Source organism: Nannospalax galili, unplaced genomic scaffold, assembly GCF_000622305.1.
Source record: "Nannospalax galili isolate Female #2095 unplaced genomic scaffold, S.galili_v1.0 scaffold312, whole genome shotgun sequence".
In the NCBI taxonomy this organism is placed as follows: Eukaryota; Metazoa; Chordata; class Mammalia; order Rodentia; family Spalacidae; genus Nannospalax; species Nannospalax galili.
Window position 1 is genome coordinate 6,229,533 of NW_008335967.1, and position 12,278 is coordinate 6,241,810.

General features: G+C 36.6%; 1 protein-coding gene across 3 annotated transcripts in view; it reads left to right on the forward strand.

Moving 5' to 3' along the window:
• Reln (reelin) overlaps positions 1-12,278 on the forward strand; it is a 492,143-nt gene that overhangs the window by 399,742 nt on the left and 80,123 nt on the right. For all 3 annotated transcript variants that reach the window (XM_008830753.2, XM_008830756.2, XM_008830755.3), the window contains exons 37-41: positions 2,799-2,883; positions 3,966-4,148; positions 6,416-6,587; positions 6,682-6,784; positions 9,060-9,289. In XM_008830753.2, the coding sequence (XP_008828975.1) occupies positions 2,799-2,883; positions 3,966-4,148; positions 6,416-6,587; positions 6,682-6,784; positions 9,060-9,289 (773 nt within the window). The remainder of the gene's footprint in view (positions 1-2,798; positions 2,884-3,965; positions 4,149-6,415; positions 6,588-6,681; positions 6,785-9,059; positions 9,290-12,278) is intronic.

Sequence of the window (12,278 nt, forward strand, 5' to 3'; positions counted from 1 at the left end):
ATCTAGCTTGCAGTATTTTTAATGGTGTAATGAAATCTTTCCCTTTATTCATTCTTTTTTCACTTCTTTCTTCCAGTAGAACCACTGGCTTTAAGAAAACCAGGCATTTAAGTCATGTTAACTAGCATTCTCAAACATTAATATATCTTTATATTTCACCCTAGATGTCTGGTTAGAGAAATCTTAAGCAGTTGAGTGAAGCTCTGTGCTCAGCTGGTACATCTCCATATGTGAATGCATGCCACATCCTGTCCCACTCAGCATGGAGAAATTGACTAATCTAGGTGTGCAAATGAAGTTGTTGACAAAAGTCTGCATGGGTTTCTGTACAACCTTAATGAGTCTTACTTAACACTCAGAAAATGAGACACCCTGGAACTTTTTCAATTATAGTTAATGGATGTCAGTTACCATCCTTATTTGAATCCAAATTCTTCTCAATTTTGGAGTGAGAAATGAAAAATACTTAGGGGCCTGAGAGATTTACAAGTCCCTAAGAGTGCTGAAGGACCAGAGAGATGGAGATAGCACATTCTCAGTGGAAACCCATGGCCTTCTCTAAGGCTTTAATGCTCATGGCCTCCAGCTAGCTCCTGCTCTGTTTTAACTAGCTGACAAAAACCAAAGAACAGAAAAGCCCTGGAACTTTCCATGATTCAAAGGTCTTTGCCTGATAAATTTTCAAGCACTAGAATTAACCTGGTCCCTAGGTCTTATAAGTGAGAAAGTCGCATAGTCTTTATATTTCCCCTTTAGCCATCCAAATGCAACTGCTGCCATGCGTTATGTCTTACACGTATTATCCATCAGCTGTGCAAGATGTAGATGGCTCAGTAGGTGCCATGCAGCAGGTTGCAGTTTGACCTACAAAGGCATTCTTCCATGAAAAAAGAAAATGATAGTCCTTTATAGATTCAGGAGTGCTATCAATGATTATTAAAATAGCTTGTTGGATACAAAAGAATTCTTCCCATTTGGATCCCAGAAACTAGTGGATGGATGAACAGATCTATGTGAATCAGAATCTGTATGGCAGATTTGCCACATGTCAACATCAGGTGCTAAACTAGAACCAAATATCACCACTATGCAAGAGGGATCCTTTAAGATCTCAGATCATGTACACTATCAAGATTACTCCTAGAAAAAGCAGTGCAAACTGAATTGAGCTTTCCAGTGGCTTGTGTTTCCCCATGAGAACAGTTTTGTTCTTACAGTCCACACACAGGGGGAGAGTAATCATATTCCTTTATCATGGTATAAGCAAGGGATATTCATTAGCTGAATTTCTGAGCTGTTTCATTACAAGCTGCGGGAGCCACTTTTCCTCTCAACCTGAGTATCCATGTAACCCTGAGCTAGAAAAGAATCCACAGCTTTATGTTTACCTGTACTGAAGGGAGAAAGGAAAGGCACCAAGACATGAGAGATAGGCCTGGATTAAGCACTGTGGGCTTGGCAAGGCAGTGAATCGTTAGGCACAAAAAAAGAGTAAAAGTACAAGGCTTTGTGTTGCTACTTTTAACCCCAGAAGTTTTAAATTATGGTTTGTGAAGAGGTGAGACTAAATGAGGTGTACTTTTTCATGATAATACCAAACGCCTCTTAGATTCTAAACTCAAAATCATCTGGTTTCTTCTTTCCATCCAAATCAAATGATGGGTTAGGATACCAAATACTGCTGTCTTACTCAGGACAAAGGATAAATTTAAGAATCTGATTCATCTGGTTTTGAATCTTTCTAAATCATGAAATTTCGATCAAGTTGCCATCTCCCTCTGAGTTTGTTTCCTTATTTGCAATGTGCGAATATCTTATTCTTTGAAATACTTTAAGTTAATTCTGTATTTTTAAACCTCGCATGTTATAGGCACTTAAGATAGGCTTGCTATTTCAGCTATTAAAGATAGTGGCCTGTAGAAGAAAATTTTGCTCTTTCTAGCTAATATGACATTTGGTATTTGTTAATTGATAGTTAGGAAATCAGTTGATAGTGTCACAGCCACAGACCACTGTAGACTCACTTCACTCAGCAAGCTCAGCTGAGGAACTAAAAGCCAGTTTGGAACTGGGGGATCTTTGCATAGTGAGATGTATCTTATTCCTGTCACCACAACCCACTATACACATGAATAAAACAACCTTTTCAGATGTCAATTCCAGGCAACCAGAAATAGTTAATTAGCAGAAAAAATTGCTAACACTAATGTGATCACTTTCCTCATTCTGTAGCTTCTCTGCATGAATGGTTGCAGTCTAGGCATGAGGACCTGCCTTAGTTCTGCCTTATTTAACTTGGCCAACTGGGGTGTTATGTCAGCCTGAATGAGAACCTCCTGGGACTGGCAGAGAAAGCAAAGCAATAGTGAGTTCATAGGACTTCTCAGAACCCTGAAAAACTTAGTTATTAGTTCTTGGGCTCCAGCAGGAACACTCAGCACATTGCTTTCTCCTTACTTCTTTCACAACATGCTGTGATCAAAGGACATGATTTTTAAAAAGGCTCCAATGCTATCATTTTTGAACCACTTTTAATAAAAGTCACAGGGAAATATGAATTAAAGATGAGACCATGGAATTGTGTGGCTTAGGCATGGAAAGTGAAGGCCATTGCGAGGGAGAGATGAGGATCCCTCCATTTTTTCTTTTGAATTGGACAAACTATGTCTCTGTGTCATATGTAAGTATCATTATGTGCAACTGTATACCTATCACTTAGCTAATTAATGCAAGTTAAGTGTATAAAATAAAGTAATTCTGCAAATGAAGTAAGGTTGCTTCTTTTTTATTGTTTTCAGGGAGGATTAAGAATGCTTATTTCAAGAGACCTAGACTGTACTAATACTATGTATGTCCAGTTTTCACTTAGATTTATAGCAAAAGGTAAGCTATTTCCATGGATATGCATCTATTGTTTTCCTTCAAGAAAATTCTCTTGTGCACAATTCCTCCTTTATGAAGAATTAGTCCAGTTAAGGGTACAGGAATTTCATTATGTGGAAAGCAAACGTAAATTTGTGTACATAGATGTCACAAATGTTCTTTGATGTAGTAAGCTCCTCTTACTGTAAGGGTAAGATAACTACTGATTTTAAATTGTTTCATATAGCTATAGTCAACATGCTAGTTCTATAGTAGTTAAACTTACCATGCTATCCCTGAGTTTGTCCACCATTAATTTCAAGCTATAAGAATTTTAATTTAAAAATTATTAATTTATGAATGTTTTAAATTTTTTTAATAGAGCAGTGACAAATTTCACATTTGTCACTGTAATGTTTCACAAAACAGTGACACATTATTGTTGAAGCTTGGTTGAAGCTTGGCAGCACCGTTTTGTCAGTAAATAACTTTCAAAAATCAAAAATTATATATAGAATTTTGAATTTATATTCTAAGATATAATTACATATTTTTATTTTGAGGTTTATATCAGTTTAGTTATTACAGCACTTTCTATTTCTTTTTAACTTTGTATTTTGTTATATATATATTTATATGTATATAAAATGAAAACTTCCAAAAAAACTTAGTCATCGTGACTTTTCATAGTAACTGAATGATTTTCTTTAAAAATGTCACTGTGAAGATAATACATTTTCAAGTAAATTTTATACCTATCCCTTGATTTAAATGTTTAACCCTTTGCAAAACTATGATGCCAATAGAATAAAAATATTTTGATTTGGTGTCTCCTAAATATAGAAAGGTGTGTGTGTGTCTGTGTGTGTCTGTGTGTGTCTCATAGAGAAAAGATGTGTAAATCCAAGTTTTAGTGTGTTTTTGAAATATATTCATATAAGAACATGGCTTACAATCACTCTCAGTTGCTGCTGAAGCATTTAGAATATAAAGCCTCTATGTAAATATAGATTGGCTCATGCACTGATGTCAAAAGAACAAGCACAGAATAGACAATGACCCTCATCACAATGTGCGTTATGCCTGTGCTGTCTCCTTCCTAGGTACTCCAGAGAGGTCTCACTCTATTCTATTACAATTCTCTGTCAATGGAGGAATCATCTGGCACCTCATGGATGAGTTTTACTTCCCTCAAACGACCAATATACTTTTCATTAATGTTCCCTTGCCGTACAGTGCCCAAACCAACGCTACAAGATTCAGACTCTGGCAGCCTTATAATAACGGTAAAAGTGTACATGTTCCTCTGTGATCAGAATTCACAGCAACATATTAGTGTTTTTGTATCTAAGATGTGCTTCACTTTTGACCATTCTCGATGAATATTTAATTTTATGTAGCTGTCACTTCATCATACTTGACTGATGAATTCTTGCTTTGGTTTGGTTTTGACCGAGACAAGATCTCACTCTATACCCCAGGCTGGCCTGAAACTTGTTATATAGTTCAGGCTACTTTTGAATTCAAGATCCTCTTGGCTCAGTCTCCCAGTTGCTGAGATTACAGGTGTAAGACACCATGCCCAGATGCAAGTTCTCTTAGTGATGTATATAGCTGAATCCTATCACAAACCTAAGGTGGCTTAAAAGAGATAATCCAGCATTACCATTAGGCACTCAACTGGTCACGACCTTGTTTTTGCTGGATTCATTAAGGAATGCATAGTTCTTCTGAGTGTTGCATTTCACTAGTGAAACAATATTATCATAGAATGCCTCAGAAACATAAGTGGGACTTAGATCAAGCCGATAGTTCTTTATAAAATATTTTTATCTTATACACTTGCCTCATAACTAAGTTAAATGACTGTCAAATTTAACATCATTTCATGATTATAGAAAATGACTTCACAAATTTCCAACTTTTATTATTGCTTGTATTTATGTTAACTATTGATTATGAATGGCTAGCTTTTACCAAATCAAGCATTTAACTGCCTGAAGAAGCACAGCAAAACTGCATTAAGCAGAGGTAACACAGAATTGATATGAATAACGTCCTTCTAGCTCTAAATTTAACCTGTAAATTTCCTTTATGACTGATAAATAAAATGTCAATGTGTGTAAGATAAATTAAATTATGATATATGTTTACTTAAATAGATTCATCTATGTGAGATATACAAATTATGTATGAAACTATATGAAATATGTGTGATATATATATATCAAGCAAAACTTTAAAAAGTAGTATACCCAATTTCAAAACACAGAAAATTGTCATCTTCATGTTGTATCTGGAATGCTTACATGTTTTTTTTTTCATTGTAGTCACCAACCACTTCCAAAGCAACAAAAGAAAAACGCTACTAGACTTAGAACCGTAACAGGAATAGAGAGAGAGTCAGATAATTTCTTCAGTTTCTCTATAGCTCATATTTTTGGATATGCATTTATATATTGTGAGAATTGTATTCAAAGTAGGAATCAGTGAAGGGGCAACCCAAAGGAATCTTAATGTCCCTGTTTAGCAGGTGTCTTAGACATTTTTCTGTTAGTGTGATAATACCCTACAAAACCAATTTAAGGGAGAAAGAGTTTATTTTTGACTCACAGTTTGAGGTTAGAGTCCATCATATTGGGAATTTAAAAGCAGCAAGAGCTTGAGGCAACTGCTCACATTGCAGCAACAGTGAAGAATTAGAGAACAGAGTGATGCATGTTAGTGCTCAGCTCACTTTTTCCTCTTGATACAGTCTAGAATCCCCACCCAGAGGATGGTGCCTCTCACACTGGGCACATCAGTAAACCTAAGCAAGGCGGTGCCCCACAGGCTTGCCTATCTCCCAGATGATTCTAGATCTCATCAAGTTGCCATTTAAGACTAACCATCATGGGATGGTTTTATCAGCTTTCTTTAGGTTCGGTTCAACCAGTGCTTTGCAAAAGTAGCCTAGATCTTGCCTATCTCATCTGCAATATAACATCTTCCATAAATACTTGACTTGCATCAGTGAGTCAAATCCTATGAGTGTTTGAAGTCATTTCACTCATTTTCTATATATCTCCACATATTTTCAAGAAAACATAGGAGAAATATAGTACTATATATCACAGAGTATGTGTGGTTGACTCTAAACAGTCATGAGTTGTTCCTTGAATAGAGTAAGCACTATGCTTGTCATCCTCAGAGATCAGACATCTTGCAGATTCCCCCAAAGTACTAAACACAGCTGAGCCACACTCTTACTGGTGAATTGTCCACAGCACTACTGTGACTAGAGGGACAGCATGCATCCACAAGCTGTTCATCACAGCTTTCTGAAATTAGTGAGGCTATTCTATGCTTTGTCATTTAATAAGGCTGCAAGCTTATTTTCTGCCCACTTTGATTGATGTGAATACTGTTATGTGGTGTGTGGGTTTTGTCTAGAAAGCATATGTTAAAGCTGTTGTTACTGAGTTTCTTCTGTCATTTACTTTCTTCCAATGAGCAAAAATGTCCATCTAATTTTCATCTTTGGAAAAATTTGCTTTATCTATGAATGCCCCAGGTAAGAAAGAAGAAATCTGGATTGTTGATGACTTCATTATTGATGGAAATAATTTAAACAATCCTGTGATGCTTCTGGATACCTTCGACTTTGGGCCCAGAGAAGACAATTGGTTTTTCTATCCAGGTGGCAATATCGGTCTTTACTGCCCCTATTCCTCAAAGGGAGCCCCGTAAGTATTTGAGAAGCTAAAAGTAAATCTGATGCCCAATACAAATCAAGATGAATTTTTGCCAAAACCGTTTCCTTATTTTCTTGATAACCAGTGAGGAAGACTCAGCTATGGTGTTTGTTTCCAATGAAGTTGGTGAGCATTCCATTACGACCCGGGACCTAAATGTGAATGAAAACACCATCATACAGTTTGAGGTACTTGACTTTGTTCTATTAGAAATACTTTAGGGACTTGGGCTGGAGAACTGGCACAGCCATTAAAGGCTCAGGTTCACAACCAAAAGACAAGAAGTACTTTAGGGACTGGAGAGATGGCTCAGTGGTTAAGAGCAGTGGCCACTTTTGCAGAGGACCCAAGTCAGTTCCCAGCACCCATATGACAATGTCTATAACTCCAGCACCAGGGCATCTGATGCCCTCTCTGGCCTCCTCAGGCACATGCATGCACATGTTGCACCTACATACATGCAGACAAAACACTCATACACATAAAAAAAATAAATCAAAACATTTAGAAATACTTTAAATTTTATCTTGAACAAAAACTTGGCAAGAAGAAATTCTCAGGTAATTTCATACATTATGATTTCATTGTTGTATCATGCTGCTTTATATTTTATATATAAAACAATATCACACTGCTATTGTAATTTTAACTATGCTCACTCTGTGTGGTTTATTAATATTTATATATTCCTTATATCTGTCAGGAAAGTAAATTAATAATTAAATAAAAACATTTGTGTACTGAAAAACTCAAATAAAATCAAGAGAATCAAGGTGCATTGTGCTAGTGTTTGATATGGAAGGTCTATACCAACCAGTTAGCAAACACCCCAAGTGCACTATCACAACTATGAACATTTGTTTTAGACTATCCATCTGTATCCCCTAAATTAGAGTTATGTCTTGTAATTTCAGAAGTTAAAGATCAAATGATTCTCAGGTAGTGAAATTATTCTGATACTTATTTTGAACTTTGTTATATTTTCTAATTTTATGCCTTAAATGCTAATAAAATATAGTACCTTTGTCTCTTTAAGTAATATTTTGTCAAAAGAATTAAAATAGAAATGAGTCCTGTAGTTGAAAAGTTCATCCAAACCAATAGTTTTAGTTTAGCCACCAAAAGGTAAAACCATTTCTCTCTCTCTCTCTCTCTCTCTCTCTCTCTCTCTCTCTCTCTCTCTCTCTCTCTCTCCCTCCCTCTCTCTGCATAATATCAATAGACGGCTACTATAACTGCATGATATCCCAATTGGAAGGATGAACTTTTTCACAGGAAGACTCGTATGCATTTATTTCAGTTTTAGTTTGGTTCAGGTGAAAACATGGAAAAAGGAATGAAGTGGTCATTTGCCTGATGGTTAAAAAGATTTTTACATAGAAACAGTAGGAGGGAGGTTATCAGAAGCTAGTAAGAAAGGCCTTAACATACATGACAGAATACATGAAATCCAGTGCAGGTGGAGCACTATGAGGAGTGCAGATAGGGGAGCAGATCTAAATATGATAAAGATATATTGCATGAAATGCACAAAAATTCAATAACAATTTTTTAAAGAGAAAGTTAGCTTGATTGGTCAGTGGGTTGTAGCTTTCTGACTTCTAGACTAGAGCACATGTTTGGGAGACATAATTTCAAAACCGTTTTTTATAAGATCATGATTATTTTCAACCATGAAAAAGATACAAACTTGCAGTTATATAGGATGAATAAACCCACAGGTCTAGTGTCCAGGATGAGAATTAGAGTTTAGAATAGTGTGTTATATACTGAACTTACTACCAAGTAAATTTTCGATTCTCTTACCATATATCACGCACATACATATACAGAGGTTCTCACATAATGTAAGTATGGAAGATAACAGATTGTTTTTCTTAACTTTAACAGTCATTTCACCATGTACACTATTTCAAAAGAGCATCCTGTCCACCTTAAACATATATAATTTTTGAAAACCTTTCCTTGCACTAAGGAAAAATAATGATGATTATAATCTTTTGTTTTGATATTAAATATGTGTTGAAGATTCTCCAAGTTCAAAACTTTTGTAACTTACAAAGTGTCATAAAAAAGAAAATAGATGGTATTTCTACCTAGTGGGCTGTAAGGAATGCTAACAAGATCAAGGAAAGTCTTTTCATTGCAATTTTCTTACTTGGCTTTCAAAATGGGCCAAAGGTGAAGTACAGAATTATCTCAACCTTTACCTTACCCACTTCTTAGTTTCTTATAAAATGAGAGAAAAATTTTTTATGAGGTCTTTTTGAGGTTCATTATAAAAAATGTAATGTAAAGGTAATGTATGATGGTGTTACTCAGGCAAAACAGAATCTTACACAGTTAAATATTTCAGTAAGACAGTTCCCAGGAAAATGAGCTCTGGGAAATAATGAAGTGGTGAGTCCTTTCAGGGCTCTGGGCTAATCTGTATCTTTTTTTTTTTTTTTCTTTCATCCCAAGATCAATGTTGGATGCTCCACTGATAGCTCATCTGCTGATCCGGTCAGACTGGAATTTTCAAGGGACCTGGGGGCCACCTGGCACCTTCTGCTCCCCCTCTGCTACCACAGCAGCAGCCACGTCAGTGCCTTATGCTCCACTGAGCACCACCCCAGCAGCACCTACTACGCAGGGACCACCCAGGGCTGGAGGAGGGAGGTGGTGCACTTCGGGAAGCTGCACCTTTGCGGGTGAGGGTCTGCCACCGGGCACTGCTCATGCACCTCACTCCATGGTCTGTCCCATCAACATCTCTCTGTTGTCACTCCATCAGAGGAAAGTTCCACTTTGCGTTTCTTTCCTGCTCTCACTTGAAACAGATCAATGGATATTTAAAACAGGACAGAGAGCTGATATAACTACTTGCTTAGGTTTGAAGGTACCTTGAAGAAAGTGTTGTGGATTACATAGCTTGGGATTCATTTTCCTGTGTGTTTTTAACAAATCATATAGGAAGCCAGAGAAATATGTTTTCCCATAATTTGGGGCCCTCGTCCCATGGTCTCCCACTTCGCGGTATAAAAGCAGTTAAAATGCAATGCATTCAAACACGTCCCAAGCCTCTCCTGCAGGGAGAGTGCAGGTGGAAGTTAGAACACCACCACGAACTTCTAGCGTCTCATAAAAAAACGGCATTAGCAGTTCCCTGGAGCGTTTCTACTTTTTCAACCTCTTTCGGCATTCTTGAAACACGTATTTGACTCTTCTGTTGAAAAGCTATTTGGAGATAAAGGACTTTGGTTCCAAGAGAAGTGAGATGGAGAGTACAGTTTCAAAACATAAATTTAATAATACAGGGAAACAAAAGAGGAAGTCAACAAAGAGTCTGCCTCCAAATTTGCCTTTTCTTTTAGAATAAAAACCCTCTTTCAGAGCATGTTTAAAAAAAAAAAGAAAAAGAAAAAAGAAGAAGAAAGTGTTACCATCACACTTTCAAGGTGGAAATTGATGTACAATCCTGATGTGAAACAGCATAATTAGAAGTCTGAGGTCTAAAGGAAAACTACTAATATTTTGTACTTTTTCAAAATAGTGAAAGTGAATTTTCAAGAGTTTGCATTCTCTTAGAACATAACCCCTTCACACTTCATCATCTCACTAGAGTGATATTCATAATGTGATTGTTAAAGGCTTAAATATTTTCTACTGTTGACAGTGTTACTTGCTATTACATGATGACATTATTCTTAGTGAAAATCCAACATTTTTTACAGCCGTAAATGCCCTTAAGATTTTTTGAGGTGGTGGAGGTGGGAAAAAGAGTGAGGGTCTCCGGTGCAGAGCGCCTCCCTGTTGGTTTGCAGAGCTGTTTGGGTTAGAAATGGGCACGGAACAATAGCTTAGGGAGGAAAATGTTCTATCCAAAGTCAGTTATTTTAAAGGTCATATGTTCTGAGACATATTACATTTTTCATTTAAAAATAGAAGAATTTATTCAAAGATACTGGAGCGTTTGTGGGCCTCATTTTGATCATACTGGCATTGACATCAAACAAATCACAGCTCTTATTTTCTGAGGCTCTCGATTCCAAATCTAATGAAAAGAAATCTGAATGTTCAGCTGTGGTGAGAAGTCCAAGTACCATACCAGAAGCATTTTCCAGAGCCTGTGCCTAGGCAGAGTAGACAGGGGAAAGGCCTGGGAAGCCAACCATTAAGGCACTGGTCTGAATGTGTCACCCCAAAATTCAAGTGGTGAAATCCTAACCCCTGAGGTCACAGTATTAGGAAATGGGGTCTTAAGGAAAGTGATCAAATCATGAGGGTAGAGCCCTCAAAAATGGGATTATGGCATTTATAAGAGATGTCCCCAGAAAATTGCTTTACTTCTTTCACAACTATAGCTAAAAGGTACCACATATGAGCTATAAATCAAACCCTTACGAGACACTATGTTAGGTCCTTGACTTCACCTTCCAGAGTGCTAATAAATAAATTCCATTGTTGATAAGCCACCAGTTCATATGATTTCATTATCGCCATCCAACTAGAATAAAACAAACACTAAAAGTAGATGCCCAGCTTCATCACGGTGATGCTTAGAAGTACCAACCCGTCAATGGACTTCTGATTTCCTCTGACTTCCCAATTAGAAGAGAACCCTAAGATAAGTTGTGGCCACGATTGTAGTGTTACTACCAAAGACTTGCTTCAACAAGTCCTAAATGCAAATAATCCTATCTGAAAGACATGAAGTAACTCACAGAGATCTGCCTCTGAGAGGCAGAGTGGGGCTGCCCACACCAACAAGAGCAAGGTACAATGCTCCCCAGCTGCCATCATCCTCTGTGCTGGGCTCACATGTAAAGCATAACAGTATAACATGAAAATGTGAACAAGAGAAATAGATATCTGTATCCACTTAAAATAGTCCCTTTATAGTGTACACAACTGAGACTGGCATGTTGCTTGTATTCCAGGTCATTTCTGTGAAAAGGAATTAAATGGGTTAAAGAGACACGGCCACACTCAGAGTGCAATAAACCTTCCTTTCAAACTGTTATCAACCATTTTTGTGAAGGGAAGGATCTGTCTTCATAGTGTTGTGTCATCCTTGTTTCAGGAAAAGAATCAACCCAATTCTTAACACCCAATTCTTAACACCGAAAGGCAAAAGTGAAATTTCTCCAACTCAGTGAACCATTTCTTGGTTTATATTCAACACGAGACATAATAATGGCACAAATGCTAACTTTTAACATAGCTAGATAGATGATTGATAGATAGATAATAGATAGATAGATAGATGATAGATGATTTATTGATAGATAGATAGATAGATAGATAGATGATAGATAGATAGATGATAGACAGATAGACAGATAGATGATAGGTAGGTAGATAGATAATAGATAAATAACAGAAGATAGATAGATAGATGATAGATAAATAAATAGACAGATGATAGGTAGGTAGATAGATGATAGATAGATGATAAATAACAAGATAGATGATAGATAGATAGATGATAGATAGATAGGTAGATAGATAGATAATAGATAAATAGATAGATGATAGATAGATAGATAGATAGATAGATAGATAGATAGATAGATACATAAATACCACACTTAAATTACCATTTTCTGTGACTTAATGCACATTGAATACCTATATACTTTGTTCGGGTGTTAAGTGACCATGTTTTATCGCCACATACTGTCAGTTTGCATTCAGAAC